At 41.7% G+C, this 19414-nt stretch overlaps 1 protein-coding gene across 2 annotated transcripts in view; it reads right to left on the bottom strand.

The window, feature by feature from the left end:
- Positions 1-1202: 1202 nt before the first annotated feature.
- Positions 1203-19414, bottom strand: part of smg1 (SMG1 nonsense mediated mRNA decay associated PI3K related kinase) — a 145305-nt gene continuing 127093 nt past the window's right edge. For both annotated transcript variants that reach the window (XM_038739044.1, XM_038739052.1), the window contains exons 55-64: positions 13576-13785; positions 12952-13089; positions 10822-10974; positions 8881-9060; positions 7833-8060; positions 7368-7579; positions 7185-7285; positions 5160-5336; positions 3672-3778; positions 1203-2448 (exon numbers count right to left, since the gene is read on the bottom strand). In XM_038739044.1, the coding sequence (XP_038594972.1) occupies positions 2371-2448; positions 3672-3778; positions 5160-5336; positions 7185-7285; positions 7368-7579; positions 7833-8060; positions 8881-9060; positions 10822-10974; positions 12952-13089; positions 13576-13785 (1584 nt within the window). In that variant the 3' untranslated portion in view covers positions 1203-2370. The remainder of the gene's footprint in view (positions 2449-3671; positions 3779-5159; positions 5337-7184; positions 7286-7367; positions 7580-7832; positions 8061-8880; positions 9061-10821; positions 10975-12951; positions 13090-13575; positions 13786-19414) is intronic.

Genomic DNA, 19414 nt, shown 5'->3' with positions numbered 1-19414 from the left:
GCTAGTAAGCCATTTTGCCTTGCATTCGTGGTTCCCAGTACCAGTGAGGTTTCCAGCCCCACTCTTGGACCACTAACAAAAACGAGAACAATTACTGCAATATCTTGCATTCGTGGGTTCACTCGGGTTTGGACCCCTAATCAACCAACCCTATTCAGTGTTTCCCACAGAATGACAGTGTAACTGTGATGCATGGTGAAAGGGAGGTTTGTGAAGTCGAGATTTACCACCAGCTATGTACAGCGCCGTTAGATCAGGCTGTTTTCACACACAGGGAAATCACTCATTGCCCCAGAAGCTCAATGCAGATGCAAGACGCAAGCTTGCTGAAGATGTCGTGGCTGTGTGGGCGGAGTCAGATAATCCGTAAATAAAAATTAAAGCCATACATTTGGTCAAGCTTTGTAAACAAGAATGTGCGCTGCCCAAGTAAAAGTAGCCCCTGTCAGACCCACTTTTTTCTTGTGTTGAGCAACATATGGAGTCTTTCAAGTAATAACCTATTTGATAGGGGACAATTCACAATATTGCAAAAATGAGTTAATTTTGTCCCCTATTTGTAGCCTGTTTTAACATCCTACTGTTGCAGTAGCTTTCATTTATTGTGAACTGTCCCCATAAATAACTGCATATGTATTTGAATATATAGTATTTTTTAATGATACATAAATTAATTAATATTGATTCAATTTGTAATATTTTCTTATTGAAATTGTATTCACCACCACTTGACTACACATTCTTTCTGATGACAAGAGGTGCTTAAATTGTAAAACTGTTTTTTTGTTGGGTTTTTTTGTTACAGAAAACAATCTGGCAATTTTTTTTAACATACAGTATTTAGGGACCTATTCATGGTTTCATTGCCCAGTATCCGAATGTAGCATAACTATAGCAAGCTCCATCAGGAGGTAGTAATTTTATCAATAAAAATGTCAAAGAGGAACAGAGAAGGTGGCAAACTTGAACAGGCAAAAATTAGAACGTTGCTCCTTTGACAACACCCCGTATCCGTAACACACCTGGTCTGCGACACTAGTAGTTTCTGCAGGTCATTGTGGTTGTTAGGGTCAGTGAAGCAAGATAATGAAAAGATATCCTGGGTATGTTGAACTTGCTTCGTAATACAGGACCCTGGTGTGCATCCAGTTTATGTCATGAAGTCAATATTAAGATTCTCACTGTGAAATAAAACACCTAACTCTTTTGAGTTCCATGTTTATTTGGCATCCAACAAAATCCAATAAAAGCTTTAAGAATGAACATTTTGCACCATCACCAAAAACATAATTTTTCCCCACTTAAAATGTAAAACTAGAAGTTCAAGATTAATAAAATGCAAGCATTAGGGCAGGGGAGTGAATACGAATGAGGCAAACAGCTTCTCTCAGGCAAGTCAAAAAAGGCAGAAATCTAGCCTACTCCATTCAGTTCTATCTAAAGGAGGCCTGAAGACAGTTGCAAAGCACAACACAGACTAAAGATGCACACAGAAGAAAAGAATCAGACAGAGGTTCCCCCTTTACCTTTACACGTCTGTCCTAAGCTCACAAATGAGCCATCCAAAACTATTTCACATGACAGGACATTTTAGTTATTTCCACGAAAGCACAAAGAACCTTCCTGAGAAAACAACTGCATTCAATCTTTTATTCTTGGGAAATAAATTTGAACACTTAGAGTCTTTATCAAAGCACAGTTTGATTATTGTTTTCCATCTGCATTTCTTTTCATTTCAGTGTCCATGTAGCCTTAAGAATCCTGCTGAACATTTGTTCTCCTTATGTCTGCCTAACTGTGTTTCAGAATCATAACACCATTGAGGAAAACATTAGGTAAAGACAAGTGTGGCCATGTAAATGCCCCATCCGTCTGAGCCTTAGCCCCAGTGAAGTCCATCCCACAGCTAGTCAACTGTGTGCTTCAGAAAAAAACTCACTTCCTGCTTCATTCTGCCCTCAGGTGGAGTTTGATTGGCTCAAAAGGATGCAGAGATGTTTATGGGTACAACTTGATAGTGAGCTATGCAGGTGAGGGGGGGAGGTATTTCCGAGTCGAGGGTGAAGAGATCATGACTCTCCTCCCCCCTCCCCCATTCGGCGCTGCTTTGCCTGGTCAAACCCCAGAAAGGAAGGTGGGGCCGCAGTCCCACTAAGCGTTGTGTTAGCCCGATCGCCGATGGTTGGGGGAGTGTGGTTGCAGCGGTGCTACGAGGACGCTGCCCCAGTTTGGGAGGAAGGACTAAGCATCCGCTTCCCATTTCCTCCCCCCCAGTGTGGCCCGGAGCTGCTGTTCGGACACCCCAGACCCACTGGACTCTGGTGGATCTCCAAGCCTTCGCTGGACCAAAGACGTGAAGCAGCATAGCATTCACACCCAGGCAGTCCAGCCCTCATACAGCTGGGCCAGGTTGTCCATGTTGGTAGCCTCTTTGATGACAAAGTCCACCTGCAATGAAATAGCAGGCCACCAGTTCAGGAAACATGTTTTACAACCTGTCTTACTGTCACTTCATTCAGCTGCTCACCTTTACCACAGCCGGCTTCTACAGAGCAGCATTCCACTGCATACATGAGTGTGTGAATGTGAAAAAAAAATATTTGGGCGCACTTGTGAGAGACACTGAGTTAAGAGACAGGGGTTGGCAAATGCGAGGATTCGCTAAGCTTGGCCAACATTTTAAATGGCTGTCAGGTTTGTGTGTTGGTGTCTGTGCTTGGCCAAAGATCTTTTGTGAGTTAACAATCTCCACTCTGTGACATCACTGCACACTCACAAGCTGACTGTTTATTTCCAACAACTCCAACAGAGTGACACGTCTTCTCTCTAGCTGAGTGCATCACTTCAGTTGCATTCCACCAAATACACTCATTCAAATCAGTGAACCTATTTGGATCAAGTAGCTCATCAAAGAAGGTGTGTCAGAGAGCAGCATATAGCTAATATCTTAATGTGTCAGATACATATTTAATCACCATTTAGGCCCCATTTATACTTCAAACATAGTACACACAAGTCCAGCTGAAGATGACGTCAGCCTCCGTGTTTTTGTCTGATGTCATGTTTGATACAGTAACTGTGAGATTCTTGAGATCCCAAGTCCCCAAGTTAGTTTGAAGTGTAATGAGTCATGGCGTGGAGGGGCCATAAAGTGTCATTTTTTTGGGCCGTTAAGTGCCACCATCTCACCGACTGGAATCATATTTTTCGTGGGTATAGTTACAGGTTTCATGTCTCTAGCTAATTCCAGCTCACAGAAAATTAAACTCCAACATTGAAAAGCAGATTATAATAAACAGACCACGCCTGCATGCCCATCATTATGACACTTCAGAATTTGGTTTAATTCACCACCAGAGCATGTGGAGCAACAATTCTGTCCACCGTGTTTAGACATCTACCCAGATTTATGATGATTGGACAAATGGTGGAAGGTGTTCCATATAAATAAGGCTTAGAAACAAATATTAAGAGATCAAATTTTAAAGATTAAAAATATAATTACGTGTAATATACGTTAATATTTAAATTCTTAAGTGCATCATTAGAGTCTAGTGAAAATCTAAATGTCGGCATTAACACCATTGCTCTTTGATTCTGACTTGATGGGATGGTTGTATTCACATATGAAGACTGGTGTCTCACATCCGCCAGCATGTCTTGAGCGTTACCTGCTCCGTGACGCTCATCCTCCGGTTGGGATCGATGTCTCTGCCCTCTAGCTTGGCTTTCACCCTCTTCCACACACTGACCGCGTACGAGTTCCTCTCCTGGACAGCTGCAACACAGCAAGCAGCAGGTTCAGAGAAGATTTCAATTCACAATCTATAATGTCATTCAAGGATACATGGAAATCACTTTAGGTTCCAAATCAAAGTGAAATTATTTTAACTGATTTAATTTTATTCTACCAGCTGAGAATCTATCACTCTCAGAGAATGTCATCGGGAAAGTAATTAGTGAAAGGACAACCCTTTTCCAGTCCAATCTGAAGCAGGTTAGGTGTGCAGCCATAAGGCGATCCAGCCAGTTTCCTGGCATTGAAACCTCTGGCTTGAGGCTCAACATACCTTGCTAACCCATTCATTTTGCTTTGTAGTACACCCTTTCAGGTCTCTCTTGCAAGAGATTCTGATCTCAATCAGGTAACCTGATTAAATAGCTGGCACACATAAATACAGAATAGAGTTCCACAGACTTGTCAGGGAGTACTGAAGCTGTTCTGGAGGCCTGTGGTGGCCTGACTGCTCCAGCCCATCTCTAACCTTACCGTTGCTGTATAGGAGTCTGGGCTAAGTCACTGAGAAACTGTGGAACGTTTTGAAAAGAATTGAATGACCTTTGTTTGCTTTGTATAATGTGTCTTCATATCCAGGTGCCACACATTTACTTTATGGCTATGTTCGACTGCAGGCAGAAGAGAAGTTTAATTCTGATTTGGGCCAATGCAAACTCTCATGTGTCTTTTACATCGGTCTAGATAGACATTCATCACAGTTTTGTGCTGGCGGGAGTCACTCTGAATACAGAGAGAGGGAGGAGAGAGGCACTGACAGACAAAAAGTAGCCCATCACATCCTAAAATTTTGAAATCTCTTTCTGAGGCCATACATGTCACATTTTCACCTTGCTCCAACTTTGCTTCCACACACACCTCTGTGCAGAGGTAGCAGCAATTGCTCCACAAAAAGCCATAATTAAACTGGCTCTCTTTCTCATCCTCGTTATGTGCTCACGGAGTCGCTAGCTTCTACGGCACATCGACTTACAACTGAAACTGCTTCAGTACTGCTTCAGTGGCCTTCATGCTTACTTCTGTACGACAGCGTGCTTCATGTGACATCTTTGGTATTGTTATTTTGAGCATGCGGGTCAGTTCAGAACCGCTTCACACTGGAATCTGATAATGGCCACATTTAAAAAAATCACCCAAAAAAACACCCAAACTTAAAAACTTGATCTGAGTACTAAGGCTTTCAATGTAAATGCAGCCTATTTTAAGGTTACATGTTGCTGAAAATCATACTTGGGAATATCCTGAGGTTATTACACATGTAAAATGGTATTGCTCTGTAATATTTGTTACTTTACAGGTGAATAATAGGATTACCAACCACACAGACTAGCAAGCAGTCACTGCATAAAGTGAAGTACTGTACCTCGTCCTGTTTTGGGGTCTCGTATGGCTCGTTTGGGACTGGGGTTAAGGCCTTTGCTGTTCATCATTAGAGTGCTGGGTGGCGTATCAGTTGGGGTTCCCATGTTACGTGGCAGAGCCTTGCGTGCATTCTGGGACATAGAGTCTGGCTGGGTCTTCGCTCCACTGCATCTAACGGCTGAAGACAAACAGCATGACATGGTGTAAGAGAAAACAGGTCAACACACTTTGATCAACATTAGGTAGATGAAATCTCATCCATCATATGTATGCCTGGTACACTTGAAGGGTGGCTGTAAAAAGCATCTGGGGAACAGCAGCAGTGGTCAGCTTGAACTCAGTCAGTAAAGGCCCTTTTCAAACCAAATAGTTCCAGGAACTATGGAGTAGGGTTGGCGGACAGTCTGAATTCTTAAAAGTTTAAACGGGAGTATCAATGGCCAGTGTGTAGTATTAACACGTGTGCACATTCATTTGTCCAAATGTCACTTCTCTTCTTACTTCTAATAAACCAGAGGACTACTCAGAGACTGTTTATTTTTATTATTATTTCCTCTTCTTCTACGTATGCCTTCAATGTAGTGACAGGCGTCTACACTGCCAGAATTATACAAGTAGAAGAAGAACACCGTGAGGACGAAAAGCGCTCTGTAGCGCTGTTTGTCCGTTGTCGGCTACTGTAGAAACATGACAATACGGCAACCTCCATGGAAGGGGTGACCTGCGGTTATGTAGATATAAATGTCTCATTCTAAGGTAATAAAAACTTAATAATAATAAAAACATAACATAAGTTCACTATGTAAGGTCTTTATACACCACTGAAAACATAGTTATGGAACTTATATTGCATTTTTGTCAATAGATCCTCAGAAATATTACACACTGAACCTACAAGTAGTAGACACTGAACTTATTTCTTCAATAAGGTGGTAATTCATTAAGTAAAGTGTGTTTAACATCTTTAATGTTCTTATACTGTAGGTTGCTCTGACCATAAAAATTAAGTTATCCGTGGGGCTTATTTTTCTGGCCACTAAATGCAATCCTAGCAACCATACTACGTGAACTGATCAATGAGAAGAGAGCTGTTAACGGGCCTGGTGAGGTGGTATTTGGCTCTAGGGCTACTCAGTAAGCAGGATAGGTGTTCGGAAGAAGACAGTTAGATGCTAGGTGAGTCTCTTCGACACCAGCTTAAACAGTCCTCAGTTATACCTAAGAGAGTAAACCCATGGGCCTGCAGGATCGAACCCTTTAAGACAGACCGCTGGACCAGTACCTCCTGAACAGGGGTAACTCCGGATCGAACAAAACTTAGAAACACTAAATTAAATATAAACTACAGAAGTATAATGAAAGGGGACTGCTGTACATCGTTACAGTTGTGGTTATAGTACTTACTTTTAATTTGCTTTTATTTTATATAGTTCCAAAGCAAAAATCTTTGTTAAACAGTTAAAAGTTTTAAAATTACAACCCACTTAGCAATAAATCAGATTGTGAGCTTGTTGTTTTGGGAGATTAAGCCTGGCTGTTATCTTGGAGCAGCCTCTCCATAGTTTTTTACATTCTTGGTTCTGATGTCTCATGGGTGATGCTGGCTAAGAGAACACTCTTTTAGTTGTGTTAACAAACGAGTGCAATAGTAAATCAGTGAATTATAGGAGGAGCCTACGCTGTCTTGTCTTCTTCCCTGGTTTCCCCCTGGCGTTGATACCAGTGTGCATTCTCAATAGTAAACCTCGTTCACTTAATGGTCATGTTAGCTAGTTAGACTGTGTGTTGGAGATAATTCACTTGAAAGATATTTAATTAGTTAAATGGTTTAATTAAGGTTACGAGGTGACAAAAATAATCGTGACTAGTCGACTACAAAAATAATCATTAGGTGCAGCCCTAGTGCTCACAACTGGAATCCTTGAAGACAATACAGTTCTAAGCAGAGAAGGGAGTTGCATCGTCTTCATAGCCACCTTTCGAGACTGCAAAGAAGAGTGAAACTGTGTTTCCTGTAAATCTGTACCTGCTGCAAAGCTCGTCTGTGCTGTAGAAACAGGACTGGTACATTCACTGTCTCTGTCTGTCACCAGCGGGGAGGCAAAGCCCACCAGGCCGTTATACACACTGTAGTGATGAGACAGAAGGTTAATACAGGATTTACACAGGGATATGAAATGTTTATGAGAATATAGATATATATGATTACCTCTGGCTCTGGGAGTGCAGTTCCCTCAGGATCGCAGGAATCTCCTCCAGCAGTTCAAGCTGCTCCTGGTTGCGAGGCTGCCCACTGGCTTGGACCACAGTGAATAAGACCAGCTGGATGTTGTCCTGCCACGCTTTGTACTCCAACAGGAAGTGACGCACACTGCCCTCATATGTCACCTCTTCACCATCCGCCAACGCTGCCTCCTCATCCTGTATGACAAAATGAACACAGATGATTCAGACTTAGGGGTCAGGATGGAACTTAACTGAATAATGTACTTTATGACACAACTATCTGAGACTGACTCCTTCAGTTTCTGCACACTTTAAGACTTCCTTTAGAATGTATTTAACTTATTTGTTTGCACTTTTTCTAATTGTAATTCTAACATCCATAATGACAAAGAAAAAACGTTTTGCATGCATCAAGAATCGTGTGCATGTGTGAAGTAGCTGAATGCACCTTAGCCATGGCTCTCAGCAGGTGCTTGACGTCTGCTAGTTGGCGGTTGTGGTTGGACAGAATGGTCTTAACGGAGTCGACCAGGAGCTGCAGTGTCTCTCCACAGGACTCCAGCTGCTGCTCCCGCTCCTCCTGAGCCCTCCGCTCAACACTCAGTTCCTCTTCCAGCTGCCTTTGGGCGCAGCTCAGCCAATCAGGGCTGCCAATGGGCAAGTCCAGCACTGGACTCTGTAGTGATTAAGAAAGAGCTTAAAGGTACCCTGTGGAGTTTTTATTTAGTAGTGCTATGGAGCAGTTTTTTTAATGAGTTTAGTTTGGTGTGTGCAAGAGACTGCATATATTCGTGACACATTCCTGTCAATAGTTAGACACTATTCCTCTGTCATTTAATCACTTCCACTTTGTGATAATACCACTAACAGTTGACCGTGGAATATTTAGTGAGGAAATTTCATGAATGAGCTTATTGCACAGGTTTTGTTTTTTGATTTTATATACCTGTGGCCATGGAAGTGATTGGAACACCTAAATTCTATGATTCGGAGGCATGTCCTAAAACCTGTTGGCAATATAGTGCCAGTGTTTCCCCATAGGTTTATTTATTTGCGGCGGCTCACCACAATATCAACGCTGAGCGCCACAGATTGATTTTCAACTTTTTTTTACTAGGCCTATCTAAAATTGTATTTGATTGCAGAGTGCCGTAGCGCGTTCACGCAGCACATCCTATCACTCAACCCTCTCTCTTTCTCACTCGCACATAAGTGTGTGTGTGTGTGTGTGTGTGTACGCTAAAGAAGCTGAGGGTAAAGGTGATGGACTGGCCAAGTTATTTTGAGGGAACAGCAAATTTACACTGTTATACAAGCTGTCCACTCACTACTTTAAATTGTTGTTCACAGTGTTGTCACATGAAAAGATATAATCAAATATTTCCAAAAATGTGAGGGGTGTACTCACTTTTAAGATACTGTATATACACATATACATCTCTCGACAGACAGACAGACAGACAGACAGACAGACAGAGACCGACCGACCGACCCACCAGTCTGTGCAGTAGTTGGAGCTCCAGTGGAGACACTGTGTTGCTGTACTGGGCAGCATAGGAACAGGTTTGTTGACAGCGTTTCAGCAGCTCAAACAGCGCAGCATCCATGTTGAGGGCCTCAGGGGATCGTGTCCGAAGGCCTTCAAAGTTCAGGATGGTAGAGCACAAGAAGGTCACCTGGAAAAAGCATAGACTGAATATAAAATGGACGTAGTGTCTGTTACGTCACCTGTAGGTTTCTGAAGAGCTGGTTTGAAGGTGTTATTTTTTTTGACAAGTTCTGCCCTACTGTGTTGTGATTGGCTAGTACTCATCATTGGCATTTGTCCTTGTGATTAGATGCTAGCTGTAAGTAAGTACAAGGGTTTATTTTTTTTTTTAAATATAATGTAGCTGTTACAGTTTTGATTGCTCTTTGTTGAATTGAGGAAGAATTGAACTGAGGAGAAAAAGCAAGGTTTCTTATCTGTAAATTTACTTTTATGGATATGAAAGTGGGCAGAGGCGTTCATTGCCCTCTTGGCAGCATATCACTTGACAGCCATCTTGGCAATGCCTCTGGGCAGCTATTTTGGACCAACAAGACCAGGCTCCTATCTGAATGAATGCTCCGTATTGATGTAAATGCTCCGTACTTGTATAGCGCCTTTCTAGTCTTTTCGACCACTCAAAGCGCTTTTACACTACATCTGCATTCACCAGTCATACACATTCATACACTGGTAGAACATCCACCAGGGGCAAGTCGGTTCTCGGCTAAACCCCCGGGGTCTTTATGGTTTGTAGCTAGTGGCTGTATCGTTACCAGTTTATATACTACGTAAGTTTAGGTGAAACTATACAACAACACTTAAAATAACTTATTGAGGTTTAAAATGCTTATGAATGTAGTAATTTGCAACACTAGATTTTCATTAACAGTTACCATGAATTAGCATTTAACGTATTAACTTAAAACATCTCAAACAAACAATTTGAAGCAAATCAATTAACATATTCACATAACTATAGTTAAGAGTAGTTTATGAGGATGCCACTTCATTATATGTTACTTGTCATGAGCTTAATCAGCTAGCGGTAGATTCCTTACATAAGATGGTAACATTTGCTATTTAGCTTGTATTTCGTGGTCATCTTATAAAGGAATGTGTTCACTCGCATTTAGACTTCACTCTAAAAAACTTGGTAGCCTATTATGTTACAAGTCATGGACATGGTGGATATTTCACAAGCATGGAGCAGGTAAATCAATAGAGAACACAGAGTGCAGATTTTAGTTTCAGTTTAGTTCCAGTCTTTACAACCACTCAAAGCGCTTTTACACTACATCTGCATTCACCATTGACACACATTCAATTACTGAGCCTAAGTGCTCAAACAGAAACTAACATTCACACACTGGCAGAACAGCCACCAGGAGCAAATCGGGGTTCACTATCTTGCCCAAGGACACTTCGACACGCAGCCTGGAGGAGCCGAGGATTGAACCGCCGAACTTCCGATTAACAACCCGCTCTACCTCCTGAGCCACAGCCGCCCCACTTTAAATGTGTCCATGTAACAAAACCAATAATCCCACCAAATCTCATGGGAGATCAAAAATATTGGGTTTTTTTTAAGATGCGCTACTGGGCTCCATGTACCCGCCCCACCCCAATCACTGCAGAAAATTGGATTTCCCACCAGTCCTGAGGTGTGTGCAAATTTTCATGTGGATGCGAGTATCCTAAGACCATGAAATATTAGTTTTTTTATTTATGGCGAAACATCAAAATCCAATGCCACACCATGGCCATGGCATTTTAGCAAACCATCTTTTGTACCAGGGTGTAAACTTGTTTTTTTCTGCTGTAAAGTTGGGCATTTTAAAATGGTGGTCAATAGACACTGAAGTTTTACAAATGCGCCCTGGCATAATGATTAAGGCAGTGGTGTTACCTGGCTGGTGCGCTGGTTCTCTCTGGCCACCATGGCGCGTCTCTCCCTGATGGTCATCTCAAAGTCCTGCAGGACAGGGGCCAGGGCTGGGTTGGCTCCACCAGCCCACTTCAGACGCTGCTCGATGCTAGCCTCCAGCGATGCCAGCTTCTCCTGACACCAGCAGACAAACAACACAGAATATAACTTGAGCATGACCCTTTTGAAATGCAAGGAATTCGTTATTATTTTCCCAAATTAATTGCATTTTTGATTTTGGCCTAAACATGCTGAAAAACTTTGCACAAAACTTAAAAGTGGTGAAAATTTACATGTCATATGGTTGTCGCATGACATCATCACATGAGCCTGGCAAAATGGCTTACTAGCGCTCCTTAAAAAGCAGCCCCGGGTCAAGTTTTACCAAATAGTACAAAATTTTTTGGTGGATGTATCAGGTCCAGACCTACAAAAAAGCCTCAGGGAGTGATGTCCTCAACCCAACAGGAATTCAGCCATTTTGAATTGAATGGCCATTTTTGGCTTTTTACAGTGAACAAACTGTAATGAAAGAGTTAATCAGATTGACTTCAAATTAACAAAAATAACCTTAATGCATTAACAATGAAAAGTTGTGCTATCTGTGACTTTTGTCAATGGGCCTGTCTGAGGCATGGTGTCGAAAATCGATGATTTGCCATGAAACAGGAAGTTGTTATAACTAGGGGTATGCATCTTCACTGGTCTCACAATTCAATTATGATCATAAGTTCAACTATTAAATTTGATTCGATATCTTGATGCATCACAATGCGTCACCTCAAGGGTGCGAATTTCTGGCTACCTCATTACCATTCACCCCCAACCGGTCGAGGCAGATGGCCGCCCACCCTGAGCCATGGTTCTGCTCGAGGTTTCTGCCTCTTAAAAGGAAGTTTTTCCTTGCCTCTGTCACCTAGTGCTGCTCTTGGTGGGAACTGTTGGGCTTCTGTAAATAGCATCATAGAGTACGGTCTAGACCTGCTCTTTTATGAAAAGCGCTGTGAGATAACTGTTGTTGTGATTTGGCGCTATATAAATAAAACTGAATTGAATTAAACACTAATCTGCAGGCTCCTGTCCTCTTCAATGTGTACAGCACAGTCCAGGAAGGCCAAACAGTTGTTGTGGATGTCTTCTTGTGTGAACTTGATGTTACTGTCCACAGAGTTGATGTGTTCTGTGAAGGCTTGCACTTCCTGGCTTTTAATTTTGACCCAGGTGTCGTCCACATATCTGTACCAGTGGCTCAGTGCTGTTCCTCTGAAGAGTTGAGGGCTTTTTCCTCCCCTTCTTCCATGTCCACGTCTGTAGAATCCTCCATTGTACTGGAAGTAGGTGGTGTTTAGACAGAGGTCGAGTAATTTACAGATCTGGTCAGGGCTGAGGCTAGTTCTGTTGTCTTGTAGTTGCCTTTTCCTTATGGATTCTACTGCCTCCATGGTGGGATGCAGGTGAACAAAGAGGTCACATCATAGGACACCATAGTTTCATCTGGGTCCAATTTCAGTCCTTGAACTTTGTTTACAAATTCAATGGAGTTTTGGATGTGGTGGGGTGTGTTACCAACCAAAGGGGCCAAGATGGTAGATATGTGTTTGGCAATGTTGTAGGTGACGGAGTTGATGCTGCTGATAATCGGCCTGAGTGGGGCTCCTTCTTTGTGCATCTTGGGTATTCCATATGGGGAATGGCTTCTCCAGGATACAAACAGTAATACTGTTCAAGGGTGATGGAGATTTCTTTCTGAAGTTGTTGTAGACATTCTATGGCCTTTTTCTTGGACCTGCTGGTTGGGTCCCGCTTCAGTGTCTCATATGTGTTAATGTCCATTAGTAGTGAGTTGACTTTGTCCTGTTGATGTCAGAGCTGTGACATCACTGAACAAGGATCAAAACATCACCATCTTACCGGCGGACGAAGGAAGATGCACCGTAGTTCTTAACACAGTGGACTACCACAACAAAGTCAGTGCTAACTTACATTGACCAATGACTTCATTTGATACAACAACAACAAAGTGCTCATGATTAAAATGACATTCTCCTGAACTATCCAAAAACTCCAGTATAATCTCTCTCAACAGGATAGTTTATGTGTTGTGATACTGACCTGAATGGTGACTATGGCTCCCTCGTCTTGACTCAGTTTGTACAGTTTCTTCTTCATGTTGCTGAGGATGATCGAGCGAGGAGGGATGCTAACACTTAGAGGCTGACTATTGGGGCCCAGAACATCCTCATGCTGCCACTAAAAGTTGACACAAAAACACACAGTGTTATACCTGGAGGAGGCAGCACTGCCAACATTCATTCTCAAGTCTAAAACTTTTATCATTAAGTGGCTGACTTTGGTACTAACCCAACTAAGTATAGCTCACACTTTATGCCATATTGTAGTGTCAATATGATCCACTGACAGGCGAAATTTAATAAAAAGAAATCCTTATCTTTGTGTATCTAAGTGGTATTCAAGCAACTTGTGGGTGTTCTACTGTGCCATTTAAGTCAAAGATGTGGTAGGTATGAGTAGGGGAAAACAGATAAATGTTGGCTCCATTATAACAGATAAAAAAATGAACCTTATAATCCAATTAGTACCAACTCTACATGCCACAAGCAAGCACCAATTTTACTGTTGGTAAAGTTAAACATGTGACTGCTTTGACTGTCACCCCAATCTTGAACAGGATATATTTACATAGCTTATCAGAAGCACACACACTTCTATCTGTACCTGAAACATGGCAATGTGCAGCTGGCTCCTCTGCAGGCTGGCCTTGACGGCCTCCAGGTTGGCGTCCAACCTCCTCAGCAGGTCCACTTTCTTCCAGGCCGTGTCGTAGGAGGAGGCCAGCACCGTGGCTCTGTTCAGCAGCAGCTGGGAGACCCGGCCTGATGCCAGGCTCTGCTCCACTGCCTTCTTACAAAGCTCTTCCAGAGATACCTTTAGAGCCAGGACAGACAGTGGCTTAGGTCAAGATGTGTCTTGCATATGCAAATTTCCTAAGAATGCCCCCTGAAACCTTGTTCCTAATTTTAACTGGTAAGTGATAAGTGAGATTAGATAGATAGAAAATATGGTTGTGGTGTAATTTATAATGGCACATGCAGTCTCTCCTCTGCTCTCTGTTGCACGAGGGCTAAGCTACTGCTCACACACACGGAGGAGAGAATGAACCTAGGTGAACTTAGGTGAAAGGTATTACATGAGTTAATAACCATGCTTGTATCTTTGAGTGCGATAAAACCTTTATGTGTCAAACAAATAGCGTAAGTATATCTTTTTTTTAAAAGAAGTATAAACTTAAAAACTTGCAGATTTCCAAATTTCCAACTGCTTCGCCAGGTCTCCCATTCACCGCTGGTATGTTTTAACCATAATGTGCTTGTTAGGCTAATACCCCAGCCTTACCTGCCAGATAGTGAATCAGCATTAGTAGTCAGATGGACTTCACTCAAGTGTTTAATGTCAGAAATACTAGTTATTCTATTTAGATTTTATATTCAAGGGATAAAGGTTACGTAGTGACTTTGTTGTTGTAAATATTACTGTAAGTACTGAACTGATAAGGAGTAGTAGTCAAAGCATAGTATCTATAAAATCCTAAGGATAGCCATCCCTAGTTTGACCTACTTATTAACAAAGCTCAGTGTACAAAACATTCATGTAGCAGATTCTTATTTTTACCAGGTTGGTACTCAGCCAGATTGTTTGAAGAAAAAGCACCATCACTCTGTAACACCATCAGGTGTTTTTGTAGTTCAGCTGATTAAGTCATATATAAATAAATAAATAAAGTGTATCAACTTAAATTCTGTTAAAGGGCTTTAGTATTTGGAGCAAGTACCTTTTGAAAAAAATTGTGTCCAAGTCACGGTAAATGGTCAATGGTAAACAGCCTGTATTTGTATAGCACCTTTCTAGTCTTTATGTCAACTCAAAGTGCTTTACACTTAGGGCTGGGGGATTCATTGACATAATCGATTACAAAAATACATTGATTCGCATTGTGTGTGTCCAAGTTTTGCTGCATCTGGTGTAAGCAGGGATTCCCCAAGACAAGCTGCAAATACAAGACCACATCTTCGACCCTCTAAAGTGTGGGAGTATTTTAGACCAACACTCAATGTGGTGTTCTGTGAGCTCTGTGAATTGGAAATCGCTTCATTGCAGCACAACTACTGTCCACGACTACATGAAGCAGCAAGGTCCAAAATTTAGCAATCTCAAATCATTCTAACTCCTGCATACAGAGTCGCATATCAAGTTGAATCTCCTGGTATAGGTCACGCCCATTTCCGCCTAGACTTTTTTTTTTTTGCTGCATCGCGAAAACTGAAAAACCTATTTTAATTTACTCCTTTGAAATCGCAAGTCCGATCGGCACCAAACTTGGCATGGACCATCTCTGGACCAAGCTGATTAAAGTTTGTAGAGGAAATTTTGATCCAAAAGTTGTCCTTATTATAAGCTAACAAATGTTTGCAAAAAACACTAAAACCAGGAAGTGAGGTCATCTCTTAGGTTTTAGGTTTTGAATGGCCGATCAACACAAAACTTGAGGACCTTATGTGGCATGCCCCCCTGAGGGGCTGTGCGAAATTTGGTACAGTTAGCCCCTAGGTGGCGCTATTACTAAAAATCCCATTGACTAACATGCATTTTATATCTCCACAACTCCGATTGATACCAAATTTGGGGCAACTGTTCCCCATGGGGCCCTGATCACACCTGAATATTTTGGTGCAATTCGGCCAAAAGGTGGCGCTATAATGGAAGCTCAAATACCGTCAGACAATCCCATTCATTTCGATGGGATTTTCAACCAAAATACATTTTGCCTCATAACTACACGCCACTACATCACTACATCCTTATGTCTACGTGTTTGGGGGATTCTGCCGATTCAGATGTTTTAACACACGCCTCTGTGAGATGATGTTTTCATTTCACTAAATGGTGAACACTGAAAAACCTATTTTAATTAACTCCTCCCACGCCGCAAGTCCGATCAGCACAAAACTTTGAACGGACCATCTCTGGACCAAGATGAAGAATGTTTTTAGTGGAAATTTTGATCCACCAAAAAACGGCGGAATTATAACCTAAGAAATTTTTGCGCAAACGCTAAAAACAGGATGTCATGTCAGACCTTACGTTTGCAGTGGCCGATCTACACCAAACTTGGGGACCTTATCTGCAACGCACTCCTGAGGGGCTGTGTGAAATTTGCCGTCAATCGGCCTCTAGGTGGCCCGATTAATTGGAAATCAAATAACACTCACATAGACATTCATTTCAGATCTCCATAACCGCAAGCCCCTTTCATTTATAACTCTGCTCATTTGTTCTCCACGGGCCAACTCGCCCTGGCCGACTTGCGCACACTACCATCACATTCACCCTATTCACCCTATTCACACATTTCAACAGAATCTTTTAAATTTATTTATTATTTTAGTAAACGTTGAACTCTAAGCACAAATAGGTTTGAAAGGATCCAGATTAAGTAAACAGATTGAATACTGGATTCAGATGGGATATAATGCTAAAATCCCAACCCTAATTCCAAAGCCTAAAATGAATTTATAGACTGTGCTGTTTGAAAAGGGATGCAGTTGTCCGTACTTTCTTAAATGGTTTTAACTGCTCATTCATCCATTCACACACACACACACACACACACACACGCCACTGGCAGTGAGCTACCACTTAGGGTGCTGGCCAACCTTCGAGAGCAATTTGGCGTTCAGTGTCTTGCCCGAGGACACTGACATGTGGACAGGATGTTTAATGTTTGAGATGCACGTTATTTCTTTAAAAAAAAACAAGAAAAAAAAACAAAACTGTGTGCCTTAACTTTTGCCCCCTAAATATTTACAACCAGCGACCATAAAAATAAAAGTAAGCCCGTAGCCTCCTTATTTCACTGATCAACATTAAGAATCGCTGCCGATAAGTCCTTGTCTCCGTCACGTTGAAGTAGATATGGCATGTATTACGGCACAGTTATGTATAGAAGTTCACAGGAAATCTTCACGTTTTAGTAAACCTAATACTACAGCGGTGTAAAGCTGTAAAGGGGATACAATTCAGCAATCATACAGTTGTTTAGACCAAATGTAAGTATTATTTTTCTCTCTGGAAAAAGTTCTCATCATAACAGGTTTACAGTAAGGTTATTAGTGTTAACAAAAAAACAAAATAACAAAAACTAGGTGTGAAAAAACATTGTCATACACTGAAATAGAAATTTGTGTTCTTGCTTTATGCATTATGAGAGCCCAGGTCTGAGCCCCACACCTGGCCCCAGGTATGTTCACAGCCACCCAGGTATATTTGGCAATTGGTATTATGTAAAAGACACAGGATATTTTATGTACCAGGTAAAGCAAATGTGAATACACCAGAGCCGTGAGCATGGGGAAAAGAAGTGAAAGGGGGCAGATTCAAGTACTGAGAAAACACTAAAACAAGGTGGAGAATGAAGTAAAATTAAAATTGTGAAGTAAGAAATAACCTAGTAGAAATAGAAATGTACCCCACTCTTCACTATGTCTTCACTGTCAGAGACAAAAGCAGAGGCAGATTCTGACCACATCCAGATTCAGTGTTTACAGTGTAGCCAAACAGAAAGGACAACACAAGACGTTCTAGCTACCAACAGGTAAAAGAGTGTGTGGTCTCTGTAGGACAGCTGAGGCAGAGACAAAGATGCACTTCCTCTTAAAATATGAATTCAAGTGTTGAACCTCAATATGTCTATTTTTTGAAGGTATTCTTACTTTACAACATTTTCCCACACCTGCCTAAAAACCTCTGCACAGTACTACACAACAAAAAGACACAATCGTAAGTATATAATAATATTTCCCTACTGATACCAAGCAATAATGTAATAAAAGTAGTAGGCTAATGTAATGAATTAGGGATTAGGAATGAATTACACTCCAATCACGTCACATTGTGACTAGGAAATGTCACACAAATAATCATTAAGTTTAAAAACCATGCGCCCACAGTAGCACTGGTTGACGACACCACACCAAAATGGTACCTACAGGTGCTGGTCATATAATTAGAATATCATCAAAAAGTTGATTTATTTCAGTAATTCCATTCAAAAAGTGAAACTTGGATATTATATTCATTCATTAAACACAGACTGATATATTTCAAATGTTTATTTCATTTAATTGTGATGATTAAAACTGACAACTAATGAAAATCCCAAATTCAGTATCTCCAAAAATTTTTAGAAATGTTGGCCTACTGAAAAGTATGAACATGAAAAGGATGAGCATGTACAGCACTCAATACTTAATTGGGGCCCCTTTTGCCTGAATTACTGCAGCAATGCGCCGTGGATTGGAGTCGATCAGTCTGTGGCACTGCTCAGGTGTTATGACAGCCCAGGTTGCTCTGATAGTGGCCTTCAGCTCTTCTGTATTGTTGGGTCTGGCGTATCGCATCTTCCTCTTCACAATACCCCATAGATTTTCTGTAGGGTTAAGGTCAGGCGAGTTTGCTGGCCAATTAAGAACAGGGATACCACGGTCCTTAAACCAGGTACTGGTAGCTTTGGCACTGTGTGCAGGTGCCAAGTTGTGTTGGAAAATGAAATCTGCATCTCCATAAAATTAGTCAGCAGCAGGAAGCATGAAGTGCTCTAAAACTTCCTGGTAGATGGCTGCGTTGACCTTGGACGTCAGAAAACACAGTGGACCAACACCAGCAGATGACATCGCACTCCAAACCATCAGTGACTGGAAACTTTACACTGGACTTCAAGCAACGTGGATTCTGTGCCTCTCCTCTCTTCCTCCAGACTCTGGGACCTTGATTTCCAAAGGAAATGCAAAATTTACTTTCATCAGAGATCATAACTTTGGACCACTCAGCAGCAGTCCAGTCCTTTTTGTCTTTAGCCCAGGCGAGACGCTTCTGACGCTGTGTCTTGCTCAAGAGTGGCTTGACACAAGGAATGCGACAGCTGAAACCCATGTCTTGCATACGTCTGTGCGTGGTGGTTCCTGAAGCACTGACTCCAGCTGCAGTCCACTCTTTGTGAATCTCCCCCACATTTTTGAATGGGTTTTGTTTCACAATCCTCTCCAGGGTGCGGTTATCCCTATTGCTTGTACACTTTTTTCTACCACATCTTTTCCTTCCCTTTGCCTCTCCATTAATGTGCTTGGACACAGAGCTCTGTGAACAGCCAGCCTCTTTAGCAATGACCTTTTGTGTCTCGCCCTCCTTGTGCAAGGTGTCAATGGTCGTCTTTTGGACAGCTGTCAAGTCAGAAGTCTTCCCCATGATTGTGTAGCCTGCAGAACTAGACTGAGAGACCATTTAAAGGCCTTTGCAGGTGTTTTGAGTTAATTAGCTGATTTGAGTGTGGCACCAGGTGTCTTCCAGATCCTGATTTTGGGGTTTTCACTAGTTGTCAGTTATAATCATCAAAATTAAAAGGAATGAACACTTGAAATATATCAGTCTGAGTGGAATGAATGTATACATTATACAAGTTTCACTTTTTGAATGGAATTACTGAAATAAAACTTTTTGATGA

Source organism: Micropterus salmoides, unplaced genomic scaffold, assembly GCF_014851395.1.
Source record: "Micropterus salmoides isolate LMB-PRFRI ecotype aquatic unplaced genomic scaffold, ASM1485139v1 Ms_hic_scaffold_10, whole genome shotgun sequence".
Classification (NCBI taxonomy): domain Eukaryota; kingdom Metazoa; phylum Chordata; class Actinopteri; order Centrarchiformes; family Centrarchidae; genus Micropterus; species Micropterus salmoides.
This window is presented reverse-complemented; position numbering and strand designations above follow the sequence as displayed.